The 26,233-nt window shown below is 35.7% G+C and overlaps 1 protein-coding gene across 1 annotated transcript in view; it reads left to right on the top strand.

The window, feature by feature from the left end:
• Positions 1 to 26,233, top strand: part of Trhde (thyrotropin releasing hormone degrading enzyme) — a 371,444-nt gene that overhangs the window by 260,926 nt on the left and 84,285 nt on the right. Inside the window, exons 7-10 of the mRNA XM_028759101.1 lie at positions 4,224 to 4,289; positions 18,680 to 18,745; positions 19,718 to 19,905; positions 24,041 to 24,129. Coding sequence (XP_028614934.1) covers positions 4,224 to 4,289; positions 18,680 to 18,745; positions 19,718 to 19,905; positions 24,041 to 24,129 — 409 coding nt within the window. The remainder of the gene's footprint in view (positions 1 to 4,223; positions 4,290 to 18,679; positions 18,746 to 19,717; positions 19,906 to 24,040; positions 24,130 to 26,233) is intronic.

Here is a 26,233-nt window from a genome sequence, read left to right as displayed (position 1 = left end):
AGAGAGAGAGAGAGAGAGAGAGAGAGAGAGAGAGAGAGAGAGAGAGATATTTATACCCATAGGCTATTTACATAGTTCTTTCTTAATTACAGCTGACAACATTCCTGTTAGATGTTGTTTTTCTTGAACTTGGTGGCCTGGCCCAAATCTCAAACATGCCTTCTGTGTCTCTGTGTATACCCTGGCTGCCTCCAGCTTTTTGTCACGCAGAGGCACTGCCCTATGCTTTTATTTTAATTTTACACACACACACACACACATACATACATACATACACACACACACACACATACATACATACATACATACATACATACATACTTCTTGAGTGCTTATCCTGAGCAGTACAGAGAAGACCACACAGTCTGTAGAAAGCCCTGGAGATCCCATTTTCTGTTGCTCTCACTGAGACAGGAGCACATTTCTCTGGTGTTCTGAATTACTTTGGCCACGTCCTCTCCAGTAACTTATATCTGTTTCCTTTCCAGTTGTCCTATTTTTAAAACTTCACATTTTCCAAGAAATTTTGCTAGTATAACTAATTTCTTCTAGTGTGTATATTTATGCATGTCTTCTATTGCTGTCCTCTTTCTTAGACTAAAATTCAAACTCACCTAGTTGCTTTTGTTAAACCATCTTCTTGCCACTCCTTCCTCTTGCTTGTTTCAGGTAATCTTGCCCAACCTGGGCTATCACACTTCAGCCCCCCACCTTCCAAATACTTTAGCTCTGAAACTCAGAGCTCTAAAGCCTGCTTCAAAGTGACTTTCCACACAGTCCCCCAATTTGTGGCTTCATGGTTTCGAATCTGTATAGTCTTCCATACTTCAGGCTTCTTACACCTCATCTGCCTATGTTAATACCATTCATGTTACATCGTGAAGACGCTGCCTAAACATGTCCACCTTTCCATGTATAACACAAATGTCATTCTTTAGACTTTTCACCCATCCAGGCATGAGATACTTTTAGATCATCCCCATTTGTATTCTGTGGGATATTGAGCATACTACCAACTTACTAAACAACTTTTAAGGAAAATAACTGAGTTTGGCAGTTTATCTTCTTTTAAAACATGACTATAGGTTGTGACAATGTACCAGGGAAACAATAAAGGCTATATCCTTGTTGAATAGCTAGTATTTAAGAATACAAACTGTCTGCCATGTGTGCAGACAGTTTCTGTCTTTGTCAACCATCATTGAAATAAGGTAGCCTATCTTAGCCAACAGAGTATTGTGCCAAACCTGGGGAGAGGAAGTCCTTTCTCTGGTCCTATTTATGGTCTTTGAAGTCATTAAGTACTCAGATTATTGCAAGATAAACCAAATGAATAGGGGATAAAACAAGAAAAATGACTAAAGGATAATTGAGTTTCCAAGCTCCCTATTGTAACATTGTTTATTATATCCTACACAACTCTGTCGCTTACCACAGTGTCTCCTGGCCCTCGTTTTATAAACTCACGATGACTTTTCCTTTCCAGAAAGCTTCTGAAGGTCCTTAAATGTCCAATTTCTTTTCTTGAGGCTGAAAATTTCAATTGCAAGTGAATATAAGTTGCCACTTTATAAGTGAGGGTGGCTTGATGGATAAATATTTGGAATATTCAAAGAAATGTTTCTCAGTGTCGCCTTTAAAACAAAAATATGTGTGATGATGTGGCTGTGCTGTTAGATACGGCCTTTGTTTTTGCTGTGCATAGTAGGTGTCAAACCCACTGATGTGCCGTACATAGTAGGTGTCAAACCCACTGATTAAACATCAGTTGGTCAGCCCACCCTGTAACCAGCTTTCAGACTTCTATAAAATAGGGATTAAAAATTAGCATTCACAAGAAAAGGTCAGTTAAGTATTGAAGAATGTAGATTGCTTCAGGCAACATCAAATTATTGAAGTGACGTGTTTTCTGAAATGTAATTGAGTTATAGAAAATAACAATAACGAAGAGTTCAGTGTTATTGACTTGAATATTGACTGTATTTCTAAATCTTATTTCCAAGCACCCTGCCCTAGCCAAGACAGGAAAACCAGGTCTATTCTTTATGATTCCAAAATACTCTTTTGTCATTAGTCCATGCTGAACTGATAGTTTTTATAGCTTGACAAGGGACCAAGTCATCATTACCTGGAGGGAATCAGTTAAATCATCTGAAGATGGCTCTTCTGCTCTGAAGGGAAGTTGGAGCTGACTGCCTGAGATTCTCTCACTCCCCAGGTGGCAAGGGTTAGTGTTGTTGAAGAACTGACAGATTTTACCCTCAGGGTGGGTAGACTAGATTGGAAAATACATAGGAGGAGAACTTGTCAAGGAAATTCAGGAAGCAGAGCTGATGCATTCTAAAGGGGATTCTTACCAGCTCCCTAGATTGAATCATAAGTGCTTATGTTTTATGGACTTATACAAGTATGCAGAAGACAAAGAGCAAGAAATATATATATATATACATATATATATAATTGGAAGATATGAAAGGGAAAATATCTGGAGGGACATAAAATTTTATGATTTGTCAGCTCATTATTTGAGATGACAATAATATTCTCATTTGAGGAACAAGTTCTTGGGGGGATAGAGTTTTTTTTTTTTTAAAGACGGTGCTTTAAGGGTGATTGACTAATGGAGTGAGAATGTTATATTGCATAAAAGTTTCAAAATTACAGGGAAAAGTTTTAGTGTCAAACAGTGAAAAGTAAACGGATGTGACACTGGACTGACTAGGCACAGGTTGGATGAATGTTGCAGGGTTCGTTCTAGGAAAAGAATACCCTGGGTAAATGTGTGCAGGCATCATACCCAACTTTATCAGTATATACAATTAGTGTGAAATAATAAAAATTAAAAGACACACTTTGGAGAAAGGATTGGCTGCGGTACGTGCATTTGTAAGCATGTTGGAGGAGGATGTGTAGCTGCAAAGGAATTTCCACAAAACTAGACTGTCGTTTGCATTTATGCATTAACTGCTTGATAACCCTGGAGCAGCTCAGTATGGGCTTGTGAGTCCTGGAAGACTAGTTTATAGTTTGCTTACAGATTTGTGATCATCTCGGCTTACCCATCATTACTTCAATTGCTTCAAATTGATCACTTATATACATTTTGTACTGCTATATTATATTCTAATGACAGTATCTCAACTTAGTATATTACTCTATTAATCACAACATTCATATTAAACACATATGCTTGCTTGTGTATGGATACATATAACTACATTCAGTTTCAAAAATAAATAGAGATGACATAGAAAATGAGCCAACATGAAATAACGTTGATGGTTCACACTATCTTTCATATTTTTTTTTACCTGCTTTACACATGCACGTGCACGCACACACACACACACATCTGTATATATACATTAGTTTTAACATATATCCTTTATACATACATGCATACTTAAATATGTAGGTATATAAATACATGTGTATAGGGCTTTATAAATTTTATATGTATGAGAATACATATTATTATATGTGAATACATAGTATATATGGAACATATATATACACTATGTACATACATATATCATATATATACATTCACACACACACATATATACATACATATATACATACATACATATACATATACACACTAGCTATTTAAGCTTAGCAAATATCACCTAGTAGGATTGTTAGTGACTCTGTGTTGCAGGAGAAGAAAATAAGAGGAGAGAATGCTAGTCATTTTTCCAAGTAAAAACGTTAAAAATGTGAGAGAGATACAATTTGGGCACAGAAAACCTGACTGCTTCACTCTCCGTCAGTTTCTCCACAAATTATTCACACCTGAGTTAGGAGTTCAGTAAGCAACTATGGCACTCTCAGATCATGGTTTCATACAAATGTTACTTAACCCGGGTGTGCTTACGTTACCAGGTCACCGGCTTTGGTGTAAAAGTGCCGTGTTTAATTAACATTGTCATATACAAGCTTCTCAGAAGTAACAGTTACTTGTAGTTACATAGAGCTCCCTGAGATGATCTGTCTGAGGTATTTTCATCTCCAGATAGAAGGTTTTGAGTCACAAAATATTTACATGGCCCAAAGGTGACATTTTTCAACCCCCAAGTGAGATATCTTCTTATGGTTTTCTCCTTGAATGTTTTCAAAATAGAAGAGAGTGAGTGAAGTGAGATGGTCTTGCTTGACATGTGGCACTGTTAGAATCACACCTGATGGCTGACATTCTTTTCCTCTCAATATTTTCCCCACAGGGTGCTGCTTTAATTAGAATGCTGGCTAATTTTATGGGCCATTCAGTTTTCCAGAGGGGCTTGCAAGTAAGTAACATGCTTTCTACGGGTTCTACCTTTTCCCTGCCATTGCATTTATATTAAGGATATTTCAGTCTTTGGGGAATTACTACTTTGATGGAGAAGTCTGAGATGTGTAAGGCAGGCTCTGTCCTTCAGTATAACCAAAAAAAAAAAAAAAAAAAAAAATCTCATGGAATGCTCAGTGTACTATCTGCCCAAACTCAAACTAGTATACAATTCAGAAGTGTTTAATTGTTACTTACAAACTGGACTAATTTTTACACATGTCAGATCCTGAAAAATTCACATAAGAGCTTCAGAAAACCTGCTATTATTTTCTGCCGTCGACAGGTTTAATTAATATGCAAATAAATTGAGAAAATGTGGGGCCTGGTTTTCAGTTGTGTACTATTTATGGTGTTGATTTCCTACTGTGATCCACAGTTGCTACTTTCCCCATGAAAACGAAATACTTTTATTTGAAAGTAAAGTGAATCGTTTAAAAAAAAAAAAAGAAAAAGGACGGAGATCATAATGTGATAATGTGATGAGATAATAATTTTGTTTTGTTGTTTTTTCTCAGAACCGTGTTCATTTCTAATGATAGACAAAAAGGTAGTGGATTCCGGACCCAGGTGGGAGGGAAGATGGGGAGGAGACGGGAGGAGTTTTGAGTATAAAACTGAAATCAGGATAATTGTAGGAGAAAAGACTCTCTATTTTCATTAAAATGGCAAAAATAACAGTTATGTTTACCGCATTTAGGGTAACAAGTGTGAAGTTTAAGAATGAATTTGTAAAAAAATGTAAATTATTGAAAAATTAAGAGCAGATATAATTATAGAGAAGTGGAACTTTAATTTTGTTGAATCTGCTGGAGTAAATCACACTTCTCAGTCACTGTGATTGATGAATTATTTATGATGCATTCTGCTACTTAGAAGTGTCCTTTAAAGTAAATTGATGTTCACCTGAAATACAATTACGCCAAGGCAGAGAGAGCAATCAATCTTATCTGTTCTTAGTAAGCTTTTCATTTTGAAATTTAAATAAACTACAACTGGGATCAGGTCATAGTTTTGTAGTATACTTCCGTCTTTATGCAACATAAGCTGAGAGATAAAATACAAAGACAAGAGTTAAATTTGATATGACAAACTGTATATTGACTGCAACAAATTAAAGAGAGTGTATGAATTTGTTGAAGAATAATTTTCCTTATAGACTTCTTTTGCAGATTAGTTTTAGCAGCCATTGAAACTTACTTTAATCAAGACTTTTCATTACAGATGCCTTTAGAATGTTTGAGTCCATTGAACATATTTGCTGAGGGATGAAGGCTCTATTTGCTGAGTTCTTGAAGGCTACATTCTGATCACATAGCTGAGATTTTTTTTTTTTGGCTTCTCTTCAAGAAGTACCCTCCATGAATATCAACTCTCGGAGGAATGGCCTTTCCTATCCCCACAGCTTTGTTTTCCCATACCAAAATTGCAACAGGATCATTTCAGAAAATATTTAAGTCTTCACAAGGGCAATGTAAATTGAATTTGATTTCCTGGTGGCAAGCTGATATGAAATCATTTCCTGTGCAAAATTTTTATTATCTGTCTTTTAACTACGTACGTGCATTTGCTCATCAGATTGCGTGACTATAGTTAAGTTATTTTGACACCTTTTTGCAAATTCTTTCCTTATCCTGTAGTATTTTCTATGGTATGTGAAATGTACTATTTCGAGTATAGTTCATATCCTGTTCCACTGACTCAGCCTCCTCAGTTTTTTGTAAAATTGCTTTAAGAACAACCCATTAAAATAAAATTTCATGCGAAGCTAGTGCTAACGTGCAGTGTTATGTCCCAATACTTGAGCTGGTTAATTTTCAACCTTGGGACTATGTTTGTCAACAGTGCGTTTCGTTTGCCTCGTGACGTCTCATTGATCATGTGGACCTGTATCCTTCAGTACTCGGCTTGCAGCTTCCTCTCCAGTTATCACTCAAACTGATTTAGTGTATCATCAGCAGTTTGGATTAGTTTACAGGAGATCCTTCTGTCTGGGTGATAAATTATCATCTCTTGTACATGAAGACGTATGGAGTACATTTTGGAAATGACCTCCTGAACAGACACTTTGTGTCATGGTGCTGAGTGGCTGGAGACTTTATATTAATAAGCTTGCCGTTCACAAGGCTCTGGGGAGCCTTACTTTATAATGTTATTGAAAGGGCTACTCTGGGATGTCAGCATTTACCTCTGAGGAAAATCTATTAATTGTTTTTACGTTAGCCATGGGCATTTCTGTGTTGTCAAAATGAAAGTTTATTATTTTCAAACATACTAGGTTTATACTTGCTGGCTTGAAAAAAAACCCCAAAATGCAAATGAGGCGTGGTTTCATATTCTAGTCATCCTTCTTTCCCCCATTCCTCTTTCACTCTTCTTGCTTTATCTGTTTTTTTCCCTTGAGAACTTAAATGACACTCCCCTGTTGTACTTAAAACAGTGTTATTACAGCTGCTGCTTCTTGATATCTAACAAAATGTGTGTTCAGCTGATACTTTTTGGACCTGTATGGGCTATCCTAAGCTCTTTTTCGAAACAAGGCAAACATTATTTTCAAATACACTATGCATTCATTTATCTTGTAGATGCCTGGGTCCATTTATATATTCAATATTTTTTAGAAAATATCTGACTAGAGAATAAATAATGTTTTATATATTACACAGGAATCTATGTGCCAATATGAATTTTAAATTCAAAATGAATATATCTCTCAGAAGGCAGGGATTTGAGAATTTTTTTTGTTCCTATTTGTTATATAACACAGAGATAAGCTATAAGAAACCAGGGAGTAAATCCACAATTGGGTAATAATGTCTAGTTTCAAAGTAATTCCAGATTTTTGTATATCTTATAATTTCTGAGTACAGTTTCATGTTTAACTGCTGCACTTTTTCATGATCTTTAAAGAAACTTATCTTAAATGTCTTGTAAATAGGTTATGTTCACAAGTTAAAATTAGTTCACGATTTTGCTAATACGTCAGCTTTAAATTTTGCGTTTAAACTGAAAGTGGAACTTGCAGAATGAACGGAGTTTAAACTTTTCTGTTGTTGACTATACATACCATTCATAAATAATATATGGCAAGACACAGCAGTGGCTATATTTCTGCAAGCTCTACATATCTAGTGTTATATATAATCCATTACACAAAATGATAACAAGCAAATTTTGTGGGAAGCTTGAGGCAACAGTATAAGCAGGGAGAAATAATTCTCATTTCTCTTTCTAATTAATGCTGAACTCCTACAAGCTGCAGAGTCTCTTCTGGCCTGTAACCTATGCAAAACTAAATTTTCCATCTTTCATGGTTTCTATATATAGGTTTTATTTAGCGCAGTTGATCATTTAGGCAACTGGCATTTGATATTTTCAATTGAGGACGGCTCTTTTAATTTGATGGAGATTCAGCTTAAACTGCCTGCATACGAGTGACTCTCTGTTCTTGAACTTCCTGGTAGCTTTCTGGATATTAGACTCGGTGGATTTTAATGCACGTGGCAATGCAACTTTATCAAACCAGATGAGCATCCATTGCAGCTCCTGTTAGTGATGGGCTTTGGTTTTCTGGTATGAAAATCAAGTTATGTTGCCACCATGATATTTGCTAAGAACTTCTTGAAGTTTTTTTTTGTTTGTTTGTTTGTTTTCATGGCGTATGTTATGCCTTTTCTTTTTGATGTTTTTATTTCTTTTATTTTTTATTGGATATTTCATTTATTTACATTTTAAATGTTGTCCCTTTTCCGTTTTACCTCTGCAACCCCACTATCCCATGCCCCTCCACCTGCTTCTATGAGGGTGCTCCCCCACCTACCCACCCACTCCCACCTCACCGCCCTGGCATTCCCCTACACTGGGGCTTCAAGTCTTCAAAAGACCAAAGGCCTCTCCTCCCACTGATGCCAGGTAAGGCCATCCTCTGCTATATATGCAGCTGGAGCCATGGGTCCCTCCATGTGTACATTTTGGTTGGTGGTTTAGTTCCTGGGGGCCCTGGGGTGTTGGGTTGGTTGATATTGTTCTTCCTATAGGGTTGCAAACCCCTTCTCCTCCTTCAGTCCTTTCTCTAACTCCTCTATTTGGGACCCTGTGCTCAGTCCAGTGGTTGGCTGCAAGTATCTGTATTTGTCAAACTCTGGCAAAGCCTCTCAGGAGACAACCATATCAGGCTCCTGTCAGCATGCACTCCTTGGCATCCACAATAATGTCTGGGTTTGATATGAGATGGATTCCCAGGTGAGGCAGTCTCTGGATGGCCTTTCCTTCAGTCTCTGCTCCACACTTTGTCCCTATATTTCCTTTTGACACGAGCAATTGGGGGTCTCTCTTGTTCATAAAAATAAATGTATGTACAGATAACTTACCAGAAAAACAATGCTCACATCCTACTGTCTTGTTGATAGTGCATGCATTTTTATTCACCAGAGAGCTTAGCATTCAATACATGAACATTAATTTTTAACCACAAGTAGAAATGCTTATGGTGATAATATACACAAGATTGTTTCATTAGTATCTACATTTTAAAACCTTTGTTTTGTAATTTAGGTTCAGTTCCTATAGCCTGAAGCCCTATTCCACTTGTGTATTATAGGATTACCTTAAAAATAACATACGTTGGTAGTACTGTGTGCAGACAGAATCTCTGTGAAATTATTTGGAGCCTCCACGTTTCTTAGTTACTTGTTTTAATAAACCTAAATTCATTTTTCTCTCTTTTTTAATTTGTCTGAAAATAAAGTTACAAATATGCAATCTTTAAGGAACATTGATTGGTCCAGGAGCTATTAAAATAATTAATCCACAGTTGCTTTTTCCTTTAAAACAAGACAATATTACCCTAACACTCTGAGACTGGCAGTATCATTCTTCCTGTTTTTATGAATCAACATCAGAGAGATAAAAATATTTAAAAATATATTTTTTTAAAGCTTGATACAAACTCAAATCCTAAAATTCCCATCAGAGAGTGAGTCATCTTCCAGCTCAGCCAGTGAGAATAAGCCAATAACTTCTAAAATATGTTTGAATGGAGAAAGATTTCTCTTAATTAGTATTTAACTGCTCTTTTCCATAAGGTAACCTATAACAACATGTTTGGCTCCAATTATCAGGGTGGAAATTGCTTATGCAAATCAATGTAAGCAATGAGGTGTGGATAAAAGCAAAAAGGAAATATCATTATTATTGGTCTGTGCTCATAAAATTCTGATAGCCTGAGGGTAATGACAGGCACAAAGCACGGTGATTATCAGTAGCAGTAACGCCTTCAATAGCGTGTTGCAGTGAAGTGTTATGTGTAAGTATGTGTATTTGATATTTTTATTTGCTCTCTTGTGTGTGTGTTTTCAGACACACTAAATGCTAGTAAACATCAGAGCAAGGATAGTACATCCAAGTTTACTCCCTCCTAAATAGAAGGGCACATTCATCAAGATAATAGCTGAATCACACTTAACATAAAATTACTGTAGACAGTTCACTCATATGTGTCTCTGTCCCATTTAAAATGCTGTGAAGGTTTTGTATTTTTTTGTATGCATAGAGGTTAATATTTGGTAAGGATTCGCTCTGATCACTCAATATTATATGATATTGATACCACTGCAAGTTTTTCAGAGATTGGGTCTGCCATAATCACCATCAGATTTGTCAGACAGTTAACTACAAAGCTAAAATGAATAAGTGCATTGCAGAATATATTCAGGCAGATTTGGGATCTACAAAAATCAAAATTTCTACCTCTTATACAAAAGCAAGTCCTTTAAAAATAGTCAATGGCAACTCATATTTCTGAGTAGGAGTGAAAGAAGTTGTATTCATCAATCTCACTTAAAAGAAGACAGATCAGTAGGCAATAAAATATGCCAGCGACATTTTTCTCTCATTTCACATTTACAATAAGAGTCGGGAATTCATAGTCACCTGACTTCCTTAGAGCTTCCTTGCTGAGTGAAGCAGCAAGGTCTACCCCACAACAAGAGGAGCCACATGAGACCCTCTCTGTTCTAACTCCAAGGCCTCTTCTTCCCCTTGGTGTCCTCACCTTTCCCACTTTCTTTCCCCTTTCCATTAACTTCCTCTCTTTGCTTCCTGCAGACATTTCCTTACCACAGTTAGATCATAGGATTTCTCTTTTTGGGACACTTGGCATCTCTTGGAGGAAGAACTGAAAAATATATTTACGTAGGGCTCTTTTTCAAAAACAACGTGTTTATTTACTATGAATGCTGCTATTAAACCCGAAACATTCTTAATGTGATAGATATTTTCCAAGTTTTCTTGCACGTTACAATCTTTACACGTGTTTATTAGATAGTTTACTATGTGTGCTTTTTAATTTCAAGAAATTGTTTAGAGAAAAGTGATAACTTCTCTCAAAATCTATATGACTAGTAAGAATCACTACAGATTCTCATCTAGATTTTTCAATGTACAGACAATATTTTTTCTTGATTGACTGAATTACATACTCTTCTCAACTTGCTGCCAGAGCCAGGGTTGGTGTGAAGAGTTGACTAAGGGAGATACACTGTTGTAATGCCTAAAATCACCAGACATCTAGAGAAGACACTATGCCTGTTCCTGTAAACATTGAGCATCTTGATTTACAAAATACAGTGCAACTTTTTTACCCACTAGGATGTGCTTTATCTATTTTTGTTGGCTCATAGTGGTCAAAGCCCTTTTTCACGGCATTCAGGAAGAAAAAAGTATTTCTCAAACTTCAGTTTTACTAACAGATTCATTTTATGTCTTGGTAATATTTCAAGCTAGCAGCAAAAGCGAGAGGTGTGGATGGTTTAGTACCTGGAAACACCCCTGTAGACTCTTATATTTGCACTGTTTTGCTGACAGGCAGACAACTCCTTCAGGTTGTCCTACCACAGAGTACATTTGTAGCAGTGGCAATATTGTACCCCATAATACACCTGCTTGTAGGCATTGATGCTGTGATCCGTAATTGCTACATAGGAGATATTTGGCAACCAAAATGCTGTGAGGATATTCTATTGTCTGTAATTTAAGCAGGCAAACAAACAAAAACCCCTTTCAAAGCCTGGCAGGTTGTTTTGACTTAAAAATACTCTGTTTCACGCTATATTTGACAACCTCTTATGAAATAAAAATACTAATTTGTACAAGATTTACATTCATTAAACAAGGTGATAGATTTTTAAAATATGTAAAATACCTTTTTGTTCCTGAATAAATAGCTGGATACATATCTAAGCAGGCCACTTCTGAAGGAAAATTTAGGGTAAACACATTTAAAATTTCTGACTCCCAATGGCTTGCAAGCAATTATATTCCACCATTGTTCCTGTATCTCCTCCAATAGCTTTGTTTTCTCAATGTCGTGGTTTTTTTCTTATGTTTATTTTTTTAAGTTTAATGTGGATGCTTGAAACTTCATACCTGGAACATGGTTGATAATGGCTTTGGTTCCTATCATACAAAATTTAGCAGCAGAGAAATTTTTAAATCATGACTTATTCCTGTCCATGTCTTTTCCTCTTGTCTGTTAGAATTAAGCTACAGATATTCCCCTTGTTTTTCCATGAGACTTGTCACCCTCAGTTCTTTACTACTTGTTCAAATTAGCCTCATAATTTCCAAAAATGTCTGTAAATATTAACCAAAATAAATATCTCATTCTACAATGTAGTTCAGTTTGCTTTATTTGGTTATCTGTGACGGTTCCAATCTCTGTGTTCTGTTTTATTCAAGGTCAAGGAATCGCATATATGGTCTGAAATACGTGGGCCTGGCTCAAATAAGACTCAATTAAGACTGCCCAGCCTCTGTGTATCTTTGCTGTGATGTGAACATTTAATCACTTACGTTTTTTACTCATCACTTGAAAATCACCTTACTCTATGTGCTTAAAATAGTTAAGGTCGCGGGATGTTGGTTCCTAGTTTTAAAGGCTCTGCTTGAGATTTTAGATTTAAGATGAACAATTTTTTTAAAAAAATATTTTTGTTGTCACTTTATGTACAGGCTTTGTGGCACCGCCTGTTTAATATCATACTCATTTGTCTATATCTATATTGTTTACCTGCCTCTAGTCCAGTCTACTCGCCTGCCTCTTCTTTTTCTAAGCATCCTTCATTCCCATACCACCTATCCACAACACACTCAAAACCTAGAACAGTTACAAAATGATCTTATTGGTGTTTTGCATAAATTGGAAGACATGATTTTTATTTACTATCTAGGGAACAACAAAATGATGTTTAAAAGTGTTTGTCGAAGTCATCCATTGATGTACTAGACATAATTTGGTTTTTTAAACAATACAATAGACTCTGGAATATCTAATTAGACATGCTTTTTTTTTTTAATCAAGGGTGGTCCATGACATCACTGAGAAGGACAGAAAAGCAAAACTGACTTGAAAAGTCATCATGAGACTCAGAAATTAAGACACTGCCAAGGTCACACCTAGGAGCAGCTGATTCAGTTTGTGTCATAAGTGTTGTCACTCCATGCTTAGCGACGACATCTCATCACAGGGGACTGTCCCTCCACTTTTCACATGGTTTACATCACTTCTTATGAAGCAACCACTCAGAGGCCAGGACACATGGTTATACTTTAGCTGCCAGGGGAAGTGAGAGGGAATATTTAGCATTCTGTCCTTTCCATCTCAACACGGAGAAGGAGTTCTTGCCTTCTTCCCACATTCCACATGGAACTGTTGCCCCTATATAAAAACGGAGCTCAAATATTGGAAAGCCAAAAAGTAACAAATGCTCACTAAAAATTCTCTGAGGTATACTTATGTATGCTAGAAAGCAACAACATTTTAAATCTTTGCTTCAGTCTCCTTGTCAAGTGTTCAGAAATAAAAGAAAAGGAGTGCTTCAATTAACCTGACACTCTGGAGACTGATTATAGCATAGAGGCTGTTCTGCCCATGGTCATCACTGAGGCTCAAACATGTCTCCCCTTATTATGAAAATGCGCACAACTGTACATGTTCAATCCAGACCTAGGCCCCTGTGCTTTCTTATGAGTTCCATTCTGCTTTCTTTTAATTCCTCACCCTCACTGGGAGTCTTTTGCTTTAGATGACCACGATATTCCTGTGTATGGAACCAAATTACCCTACCTTAAGCTGTATTAACAGGATTTTGCTGAAGCACACAATGTAATTCTGAGAAGTGCACAGTGTTGTCAATGAGGTATTTGAGGGGAAACCTTCATGATGTTTCGAAAGGATCTGATGAAGGGATGCTGCCTTCTTGCTCTGCCTGAAGAGGGTACTTGGGATTTTTGCTATGATCCAGCCTCAAAACAGAGTGAAGCTGATAAGATTCAAAGAAAGCCTCAGCCCTGTGAGATCCCTAAAAGGAAGGAAGAAGCTTTGCTGCTTTAAAAGTCATCATGCTTTGCATAGTTTTGCTACTTGTATCTCAACGCAGAGAAAATAGCCACAGAGATTTTACTGGACCGTTATCTATGTCACCAGGAATGAGCCACTGGTGTGGTTAATTCTCCATCCCATTCATGCTAAAGGACTTATTAAGAGGAGAACAACTATTCCATAATTATTTTCATGTCTTAGAAGATAAAAGTACTTTACGTCCTGAGCTCACCGGCTTCATTTTTCCTCTTGTCAGTTTTGTCTAATTGCCTTTCATACATGAAACGTCATGAATCATGTCATGTGTTAACAGAAGAAAGTAGAAAGTTGTCTCAGATGCATGAGTCCAATCTTTTAATGGCATGAAATGTAAGTCATATATTTGACAAGTATTCACTGAAATAATGAATTAGATACAGTATTCCTCTCTAAAGAGGACATCTTGGGTGAACCTAGTAGACGCAAAACTAATAGACACAAGTTAATCATTGCATTATCAGTTTTTAACAGAGAGCCATGCTGCACATCAAGTAGTGAATTATAAGCATATATAGAGTAACTTCAGCATACTGTGCTATGCCCATCATTGCTGGTTAAACAGGACTCAACAGGAATAACCCGTTTCTTGGTTCCTTGCAGTTTACGTGGATAATGTGGATAGGTAGAGAGTAAATAAGCAATTACAACAGGATGTTGAAAATGTTATTGTGTAATACAATAAATAGGGATCTAACAACAATAGTTTAGAATTAAGCAAGCTATTGAGTGAGAAGCAAAGAATTCTTGGGAAAGTTTATGAAAATTTAAACTGGGGGGATGAATCGAATTTAAGTGGGCAACAGAAACAATAATATATAAGATACCTCATAAGCAAGAGAGTTAGAGTAGATTTGTTAGTCATATTCAAAAGCATCAAAGTGTCTCATGTGAGGTTACGGAACAAGAGAGGAACAGACCGAGTCGAAGAGGTATTTATTTGAGCTACATGATGGAGTTTGGATAATATTTGGAGCCTACAAGTTGTTCATATGAAAGTTTGATTGAAAATATTCTGGCTTCCTGACAGAGATTATAGTTGAAAGAGACGGAGCAGAGACTGGGGCACTTGGATTCTTCCAGGCAACATTCAGGAGACTGAGCACCAAAGAAGTGAAGTGGAGTTAGAGGCTCTTGGGGAGATGTTTCTACCATGAGCATCATTTGAATGTGGGGAAAGAGAGGCATAGAGACGCCTTTCTTGTTGAGGGCAAGAGGAGATAGGGTGGGAGGTTCATGGAGGGAAGGGGGTTTAGAGTAGAGGATTCATGGGGGAGAGACCCAGAAGGGGGATGACATTTGAAATGTAAATAAGTAAAATAATTAATAAAAAAGAGAAAGTTAGCCCTTGGCACATGTATAACAGAGGTCTGCATTGTCTGGCCTCAGTAGGAGAAGATTCACTTAATCCTGAGGCCTGGTGGTGGTAGTGGGCACCCTCTTGGAGGCAAGACGAAGGAGGAATGGGATAAGAAACTGTGGGAGGGGTCATTGGGAGAGGAGCAATGACTGGAATGTAAATAAATAAAGTAATTAAAATTAAAAAGTTATCACTGTAATGTGCTGCCAAAAGGAGCTGATGCAGAAAGGCAAAAGGCTCAGTATTCAATGGGACTCTCATTATGCCTGTAGCACATCTTGGATGCTGGGTTGGGCAGGCAGTTTTACATATGCATAGCTAGTATGTGATTTGGATATGGGTTACAGTCTCTGAAGTCCAGTCTTTGATTTGTTAATTGATGGTGAAGTGTTAATTGAATGAGATAAAATATATAGGAACTCACAGTGTTCTAGAAACATGGCAAAAATGTTTCATGCGTGTTTTACTTGGCATCATTACCAATGACATGTTTCATTCTTTAAGCCAATCTTCCAACTTACAGCATGAAATTGTCAAAAAATATTAAAAGAGATAATGCCTATAGGATTTTTCAGGGCATCCTAGGAATTCTTTACTGTTCCAATGTTGTATGTATTCTTATAAAAGTAACTGCATGTAGTGTGTTCTTATGATATTCATCTTATAGATGAGAAAATAGGCAAAAAGAGCTTAGATAAGGTGGCTTGTCCACAACTCACTTGTCATATAGAAAGTGTGTGTTGGATTTGATTCCAGACTTTCAGATTCCCATTCTTCTTCATTAAGTTCCCATGTCATGACACTTCTCTTCATTAGTACATATATAAAGTTATATGCTTATTGGCTATATGTTTGTCATCCATATTATCCACCATGTTCCTTTCCATAGTCAAGTGGTTCTCTTTGTTTGCTATTTCCAATAGCTATACATCTGAAGTACCTAATGTGGAATGCCCACAACTCTTTATACTAAAGCATTCAACTTTATACAGTAATGTCAAATCTATTTCTGGTTGATGTTCATATACCTGGAGGTCAACATTGATTTCTATTTTAGATTCATATGTGTGAGCATCTCCATATTCATTGCCTTGTAGGTTTTAAAGAAACACAAGATTGTGTTAATTACATACAGACATTTGAACATATCTTGCAAAATGGTAGTTGTAGCATGACTTCTCCAGGGTAGAAGATAGACATAAGCTTTTCGAACAACTAACACCTAGGGTTTTGCAGTTGTTCTTAGTAAGCTTTGCCCTGCTGACATCTCCTCAGCATGTATGAAGTTGTGAAGTTGCTTGATTCATGCTAAGTGCTTTACATATTTTATGAAATGAATAAATGGATTATTAACTATTAGAACAGAACAGGATTCACTGCCCTTTGGATTTTTTTTTTTTTTTGTAATTCTGCTAGGCAATGACATTTTGTTCATTTAAGAAATGATCATGTTAGTGCAAGAAAAAGAATAACATAACAAGCTTTTTTGGGAAAAATATTTAACATATGTAGAAATTCATTGCATCTGAGGACTGTGTCTAAAGAGACCCAAAGAAAATGCTGTCATTATTGACACTGATATACTTACACTGTGGTTGCTACTTTATTCTGACAAATAACATTACAACTCACTTGAAGCCCAACTTTGTTATGAACCGTAGAGCGACCATGAACTCAGTTTGCTGATTAATAGAACAGGATCAACTTATGGCATAAGCAGTAGGGATGTCGATGGCCTATGCGAAGAAAAATTAATTTATTGGACCTCATAGTACTATTTGTTTATTCTTTTTAGTGTTTTAGAAGCACGAACCATGAGGAGAACATTCAGTTATACCTTACAAAATGAGTTTCTCAGTTTTTGTTTTTGAAAATTTCATCTGTGACTGCATTGTATTTATATCATTTCCTCTCCTCAAGCTCCTTCCTATCCTCTCTTGGATTCAATAATAATTATAGTAATAATAATAATAATAATAATAATAATAATAATAACCTTTGATCTTGATATTCTTGAGAGTCCACTTGGTGTTGCTCTTACATACATGAGTTTAACGCTGACCACAAGGCATCAGATGACTTACCAGTGGGGCTTGTCACTGAGTAAAATCGACTCTCCCACTGTTAGTAGCCCTTGCATATGTTTCCATGTACTGGTGTCGCTAATACTACATTCTTCCCAAATCCATTCATTTAAATGCTGAAATAAAGAAAAAACATGAAATTGAGGGCAGAAGTGATGTATTTAAAACCCACGCCTCTGCCACACCCCCCTCCAAAACGTATTTCTGGGGTTCATGTTGAACAAACTTCCTGAATCTTAGTGAAAGCTGAATGGGGGATTCATGTTAGTTCTGAGGAGTTGTATGTATGTTCTATTTTTAGTAAAGTTATTCATAACACCTGATGATGAAGTTGAATGTGTGGTTGCTAAGTAGGGGTTGGACGTCACCTCCCTGGGCATATGATTAACTGGGAACTGTCATTTGCTCTGCTGTGAATTGCCACCAAGAGCTGAGTCTGTCGCAGGTTCTGCAGTCTGTGTTTAAAATTTGCTTCCCTCATGTTAATTATCCTCAAAGTGCCCTGTTCCACATAAAGTAATTGAAAAGTCAGCAACTCTTTTTAGTTCAAGAACTTTGATTTACAAAAAAAGAAAGAAAGAAAGAAAGGAAGGAAGGAAGGAAGGAAGAAAGAAAGAAAGGAAGGAAGAAAGACAGAAAGAAAGAAAGAAATTGTGTCTTCTTACCTACATGATATTAAGGAAATAGAATTTTGAAATGGAAGGATTTCTTTGCTTTTTTAATATGTCAGTTTTTCTGTTCATTTTTCTCTTTGAAATCAGAAAAAAAAACCCTGTCACTAATTATCTTGATAGCTGTCACCTCGATAATGAGACAGACCACACTTCTCAGGATGGAGTTAGGTGTGAAACAAAGTGTGTAGATTTAACCACTAATGGAACATAATGAGAAATGGGAAACCCAAAGCCTGAAGCTGTGAAACAAACTTAAGAGTACTTCTTTATTGATAGTAACGTGCACTTCAAGCTACAGAAATAAGTATCTGTTTCGCAATCGTCAGGCTTTCCTTTGTATAGAACAACCAGAGAGAGATTGGAGAGTGGGCAGTTCAGCTCACCATCAGCAGATATCAACTAAAGAAGACACTTCTTTTTTTTTTTCCACGAAAGTGTATTATTTCCTTTGAAATATTAAAAGAGATGATGAGAAGCTTTGTTTTACATATTTCATTGCAGAGGTCCATTTCTCAAAGTGAGCTGATGTTGACCACCTCATTTAGAGTATATCCTGACCTTGGGAATCCATATGACAGGATTACAGCTGTGAAAATCCTGGTTAAGGAATTAGTATTGTTGAGTGAGCTAGGAAATATGTTATCGTTAAACCTCTTGGGAATATTTTTAAATGAGATTCTAAATCTTTTTGCGTGTCTTCCTCTTTGCCTAAATGCAATTCCACATATGGAAATGGTTAATTGAATTGAGAAATAAATGTGTTTACTGGTAATTGCTTAACCTTTGAATGGTAATTACAATTTTATATTCTTATAGGATTATTTAACCATTCACAAGTATGGCAATGCAGCCAGAAATGATCTTTGGAATACATTATCAGAGGTAAAGTAGAGGAAGCTGAAATATCAAAGTATGCTCTTGAGCAACTGAATTTTGTTTCTAAAACATTCACCTCGACAGTTTGTATTTACTTTGTATAATTCTTCTTTCTTCATACTGCTTTGGTGCTTTTTATGTACTATAAAGAAGATCAGACTTAAAATTATTTGAATCACAAATGTTGGCTAAAAATGCCTTGTCTGTTTTCGAGAGGGACATTATTTTTAATTAATTGATGTTATAAATGTCTATAATCTATTTTAGTCATCAAACATGCCCTCTTCTCAAATGGGTCCTCTGTTCTTCACATCATGATCCCATGTCCATTTCGTGTGTTGCTTTTTAAAATCTCACTCACTGTTGCCAGAGTGTGAGTTGGTGTACGACCATCTGTATGTTGCAGAAAAGCATGGGAATCCCTTCAGGGGCCACATGCTTGCAGAAAATTTACTCATCTTCTCCCACTGGTCAATAATTTCCAGTAGCTCCTCTGCCTCCAGTTGAGGTTTGTGATTCCTCTCTGCAGTCCACATTGAGATTTTAACTCGTATGATCTTCCACAGGTTTTGTGCATGAAGCATGACAATACTTTTGAATGATATCTTAATGTGGTATGATAGAGTCATGTTAAAGAAAGAGAAATGTTAGAACTTTTAGAAAATTTTTGCTACATGATTCTAGACCTATCAGGAACACAAACTAATGCTAAAGTAACAATAACTCACATTTTATGTTCTGCAATGTAAAATTTTAACTTTTAATAAAACATATATATATATATATATATATATATACATGGAACATAACTATATAGAGCTCTCAAGGCAAAAATTAATGTCACTTAGTACATAATGTTAGCTTCACTGATTTTAAATCATTTCATATTAAAGTAATGGTAAAAATGAAACAGATTAATGTTAACTATGCTTACGAGAAGTGTTAATAGATTAATTTATACAATTTTTGGTTGTAAAGGCTTTAAAAAGGAATGGAAAATACGTGAACATACAAGAAGTAATGGATCAGTGGACACTCCAGATGGGGTATCCTGTTATCACCATCCTGGGGAACATGACAGCAGAAAATAGAATACTTATCACCCAACAGCATTTCATTTATGACGTCGGTGCCAAAACCAAAGCACTTCAACTTCAAAATAGCAGGTACCACCACACACTGTGATTTCTAAATGTCGCTTTGCATTTTAGTATTTTAAATTGTTGAGGCATGTTTTGTATTTAAAACTTTTGAGAGAAATACTTAATAATTTTTGTTAAGGAAAATTTAAAATATAAATGGAATATTATTTTTAATCTGTTTATTGGCCATTTCATTGTGATTTTTCTTTTGTTGCTATTTCTTCAAGATTCTAAAAACTATTTAATTCAATAATTCAATAATTTATTTAACACGTATGATGTGTTGCCTGTTTGTTTGTCTGTGCACATGTGAATACCTAGCATCCAGGGAGGCCCAAAAATCCTTGGGTTTCCTAGAACTGGAGTTACAGATGGTTTTTATATGCTATGTCAGTACTAGAATTCAAACCTGGACATTTGAAAGAGAAGCTCATGTTATTAACCATTGAAGCTTCTCTCTATCCCTACTTCAAGATGTTAACTTTCGCCTTAGCAGCATTTATTTCAGAAGGCAGAACTTTGAATTAATATGGTGACTTTCAAAAGATAAGGTTTAAGTTTTCTCTATGAATAGTTCTTGAATTAAATTCAATAGTTAAAACATGTTGTCATGAATTAAGTGGAATTGAACAAAATGTGCCTTACAAGACAAATGAGAGCTGAAACCTAACAATGCAGAAAAACTCATTAAACCAAAGTTCTGTACTTAATAATGCATGAGTTAAAGGAACATAATCCAGACCCTAAAATACTCCAAGCTTTACTGGGGTCATGTAGGATCAACATATGTTCTTTTTCTCTCAATTAGTGTTTGAGCTCACTGGCTAGATATAAAACATACAGAGTTGTTTTCTGTTTGGTGGATTTTCTTTTCAAAATTGGATATCACCGTGTAGCCCAGCTGGTCACAGGCTCACTATGCATTCCTGGCTAGCCTAGAACTTACAGAGATCTCTCTGTCCCAGCCATCATATCTGTCTAGAATTATGATTTATTATTTTAACTTTCTTTGGAAACCCTTATTGGTTTTATTCCATGTTTTCTCTTTTTGTTCCTTATCTTAAAGGATGAGCTGAAGAGAGATAAAATTTTATTAACCAGTTTCATTTCTTATAAAAAGCTCTAATAAAATTGGGCTGCAGGGTTGTACAGGTGGGGGGGGGCACAGAGAGGGAGAGGGTGGAAATTAATAAACACAATTAGAGTTTTTGGTTGAGTTAATTGATTCTCTCTTGTTTCCTTGGAAAATAAGGCATCTGACTTTTATCACTCATGGGTATCCATGAGACCTCAAACACACATTTTACTGTGTCAAGTAAGAGGTCTTGAAATCATTTCCAGATTAGCTTGGTCCAGGAATGGATGTACCGAGCCATGGTTGAGAAATTCTTTTGTACTTTCTGAAGGCTATATAGAGATTTTGACTTAGGAAAGCAGGGACATTATTTTTATTCTTTGTGTGCATGTCTGTGTACATGTGCATGTACATGTGTGTGTGTTTGTGTGTGTGTGTGTGTATGCTCCTGTGTGCCAAACTGCACATGTGGGGGTTAAAGGACTACCTAAGGTATCAGTCATTGCTTTGTATATTGTTTGAGGCAGGGTCTCCTGTTAATCATCATGTATGTTGGGCTGTATGGTCTGGATTCTGTAGTCTCGGCTTTGTGTCTACATGGAGCATTACAAGTGTGTACTATGACTTTATGTGAGCTCTGGGATTTAAACCTAGGTTTTCTTGTTTAGTAAACCTGTTAGCCACTGAGATTTGTCTCCAGCAATAAAGCAGGGACTTAAAGTGCCTTACTCTAGATATTCATTGAGGTTGGTAATCAACTCTCTGGATTCTTGCAATACACATTACCCTACTGCAGTCTCCCTGTGGTCAGAGTGATTGGCAGTGTGTCTACTGTACCCTTTCTGGTCCATGCAGCAGCAAATGCTCCCAGTTACCCTCTCCCTGTCTGCATCCAGGATCAACATTATGAGGCATGAATGCTGGCTTTGCTAGGAAGTACTTTGCTGTTGCAATGTTAGAGAGAGATTATTCCAGGTCTTTGAGAGCTGCTATCTTGACATAGTATCACTGATGTAGAGAAACATATAGGAAACATGAAGTATAACAGGATAAATTTTGAACAAAAAATAATTTTTGACCTATAACACATATTATTATACTAGCTTTAGCCTGATCTTTGAAAAGAAAAGGTAACATCTGGGCTGTGTAAACATACAGAAAGCCAGAGAGCTTTATATCTGCTAGAAGCATACGGAGCTCAGAAACCCTGAGCACTTAACACATAACACATACAGGGATCTGATGCTGATTCAAAACATCACTTAGTCCCAGGAATGATTTTCTATTTAAAAAAAATAATAAAATCTATACTTCAAGTAAACTGTCCTAATTTTATATTATTGATCATTTAATTCTTTGTGATATTCTGGTCAATGACTCAATACCAATTCTATTTGGTATTTGAATAGAGCTTTCTTAACTCTTTACTGTACTATGTATTTCATTGACGTAACAGAACTTGCTCTATACCAAAATTTCTAGTTAAGTTGTGAATATTTTCCAAGCTGAGTTAATTCTTTGTTTTCTTTTTTCCCCTGGTCATATTAAAATATGACTACAACATACTCAAAAGATTTTTAATGAATCTAGTAGTTATATTATTCATACATAGTCCTTGTATTACAGCACAGAAAGATTCTTATATAACTGAAGATTTTGTAAAGTTGGCTGATGTGTGACTTAGCATGACATTTATGCCAGAATCTTGTTACTTAGACAGTTGGACATTTTTTGTGGCATTTTTAAACACACGAAATCACTACTTTGCAATGTTGCATAACGTCCCCTCATATGCCAAGTTGCTTCTTCAAGCTCTGATCTACACGGAATCATATGCACCAACACAGCCAGGTTTCTCTTTACTTCTGAGTTGATGGCAGAACTTTATATGGATCTTTCCTTAATGTTGACACTATCTTTATAAAGAATTCTCTCCTCCCAACAATATATGCACACATATATTCACATATATCCTGCCTTTCTCTAATAATTAGGATTAAATGTTTATTCACTGTAAAATGGAAACCACTGAGGAAGACAGGCAGGCCCAGGGGTTTGGTCATGCTCATTACACAGGCTATTACCTCAGGCGCTCTCTCCTAAAACTTTTCAATAAACTTTTCACTCATACAGTTACTGAGTATGCACAAAATGTCTTGTTACATTTCAGAGTATTTCTTTCTTACTATGTAATTGTTGGCTACAACTATTGCTAAGTACAATGCAATGTTAAAATAGTTTATAATTCAAGAAGACAACAACTTGAAGTAGATAGATTGATGATAAAATTGTTTCATGAATGTCTGGCTACTCATTTAAGATTAAGTTGATATCAGTTCATCTGTGAGTCTAGACCTCTATTTTTATCTTGTGAAGAAGTAAAGGAAACATAATGTTTCTTTTTAATAGGTGAGATTCATGGCTGACCTGCCTGTTGGTGGCTCTTTGACACATCAACTTAGAAATTTCATTTTGGAAACCAGAACATGCAGTGTGTCCTACATTATTCTTTATATAGCTCTAAATTTTCATGAAAACTGATAATTTTTATTCTTTATTCTTTGCTGAGTACTTTGGTTTGCCATATTAATCTCTCTGTAAAATATGTGGATCATGCCTGTCTGATGTGTTAGGCAATAGATGAAATATACAAATGTAGGAAACTACTGAATTGTGTATTAGTTTAATCCAGAAGAAAAGTAGAAAAAAAGCTATTTTTAGACTTTAATCAATAAACAGCTTGACTTGAATTTACAGATTTTAGTTGCCTTTATTTCTAAAATGAAAATCTGTTTTTGCAAGGTAAGTTGTTTTGTGGAAGTTCTTTTGAATTGAAGCTAAAACTTGTAGACACCAAAGCTCCTCAGGGGTACTGGGAAGGTAAGCTTATCTTCTACACATATTGTTTAGGCCTGAGATTTATTTGCTAATTGTTTTCAATGATTTATTGATGGATTGATTATATTTTTCCCAAAAAGAGCAATAGAAACTGCACAGAATGTGTATAGAAAATGCTTGCCTGCTTTTGTTCTAGTGTAGCTGATATGCCTGTTTTTATTCTTAAAGCTTTCTTTTACTTTCCAGTTACCTCTGGCAGATTCCATTAACCATTGTGGTAGGAAATAGAAGCCATGTGTCTTCAGAAGCAATTATTTGGGTGTCTAACAAATCAGGTAAAATATAAATTCTCTCCCAGGGAACTGGGTGCATTCAGATAATTGTTTAGAATCTTTACCTCTGTTTTCAGCTGCTACAAAATGTTAATAAAGACGAATTAAAAAGAGAAAACGGTAACCGTAATCACTTCTGCGAAATTAGGCACGTATGGTTTCTAAATAGCTTAATTTTAGACTGATAGGTAAATATTAAATTTGTTTCTTTCAAAGCAAAAGGAAGTAGTTAGAGTATTAATCTTCTCAGAAGTGTATAAATGTATAATCTAAAATGTAATTGAAATATAATTGCAAGTAGTTGTAGAGTAGGCAGTTTACTGAAGCAGAGACCTCATTTTTAAGCTCACTTTCTGGCTACCTTTTCTTTATCAGGTTGTCTCTATAAAGGATGAAAAAAACAAGATTTCTTTTGGTGTTAGGTAATTGTAGAGCCAGTTGTGGGGACTTAGGAAAGTCATCAAACACCCTCCTAGTTAGAATCAGGCCTCAAGTAGCTGAAAGAAATAAGATTTCATTTTCTTCCTAAAAATCTTCAAATCAGATAGGGAGCTATTTCAATTCACTGTCAGAAAGAAAGCTATTTTTTTTAACCAAATCTATATCCTTCATGCCTGAGTACAATACAGGTGTATTCCATTTCTGTATTCCAATGGCTTGGAGAAAAAGACAAATATCTTTTATGTAACATTTCATTTAGATTTAGATAGTCAAGTGTGATCATATTTGGATTTACTGCTTTCTCACAGACTAATTATTTACATTGTTTTGTTATTTTCTGGGGAGCATTTTAAAATAACAAACCTTTTAATTTTCAGCAAAATCAAGTATACAGAAGCATTGATTTTCTTATAGATGTTTATGTTGTAAGGGATATATATTTTTTAATTTATATATTTTATTTATATATGTATATATAATAAGGATGAATCAAATGATTATGTTAAAATATTTTGGTGTTTTTCGTTTTAAATAAAATGCTTAAATTTTCTTCATTTTCTTTCTTGCAATTGGCATTTATCTTATTGTCTGAGTCAATTCTTATTTATCTTCATAAATCTGTTTTCCACTCTCAGAACTGTTTTATTTATTCATATATTTTATTACAAAGTGCTGATCAAGAACACAAAATTGCCATTATAATGTTGCTACTGTTAACAGTGTATGGCAGAGGATTCCTCAGATACAAAATAAAGTAATGCTTTATTCTTATCACTATACGTTAAAATAAATTATACATTTAATTATGGTAACCAGCCAATGTTTTGTAATTTCATTATCTGTGATGTGCATTTCATTTTTACAACATTAAGGTATGTCACTGGTATGTAATATTCATAAATTTCATCTAGTTTTTCACATGTTATTGACAATTAATTTTAAGCATGCATTGGATGAATAATTAAATCACAGATAAATGCCAATTATAGTAGTCTTAAAGTAGTATATATACCTGTTTTTATATTTTTAAAAGCAGGTTAATATATTTTATATTCTTCCTATGAAAATACAAATAGTCCAAACATTTATGAATATAATAACTTTCATGTTAATTGGGTATTTATGAATGGTGAAAGGAACTAAGAAGAAAAAAATGCAGCACTGAAGATAATTTAATCTCAAATATTAAAAATGGCATAATGTATGGCGTTCCTCCAAAGTTATTTACTTATGACCCACAAACACTGAAAATCAGTACTATCTCTTATTTACGTTCCACAAATGCGGCGATGAAGTCTTGATGAATGCTTGCCCAATGTGCCAATTGTCTAGTCAAGTGAAAGGCTGTTGTTTTGAGCTTGGTTTTCTTTTCTTCCCGTCTTGAACACACACACACAAACACACATATTTATAACAGGTTGAATTGGTGCTCTGTTAGTTGCTCAACACTGTTGGGGGTAGCTTTAATACTACTGCCGTTGCCTGGGAGCAGCCATGCTACAAGCCCCTCTTGGCTTCCCATGTGTTCTACCCACCTTTGTTCCAGGAGGTGACTGCTCTACCAGGTCCCACTGAGACCCTTGAATCCACGGATAAAACAAACACAAAACACACACAAAACACACACACACACACACACACACACACACACACACACACACACACA

Source organism: Grammomys surdaster, unplaced genomic scaffold (assembly GCF_004785775.1).
Source record: "Grammomys surdaster isolate TR1022 unplaced genomic scaffold, NIH_TR_1.0 126271, whole genome shotgun sequence".
Taxonomy (NCBI): Eukaryota; Metazoa; Chordata; class Mammalia; order Rodentia; family Muridae; genus Grammomys; species Grammomys surdaster.
The sequence above is the reverse complement of the archived record's forward strand: the minus strand, read 5'-3'. Positions and strand labels throughout refer to the sequence as shown.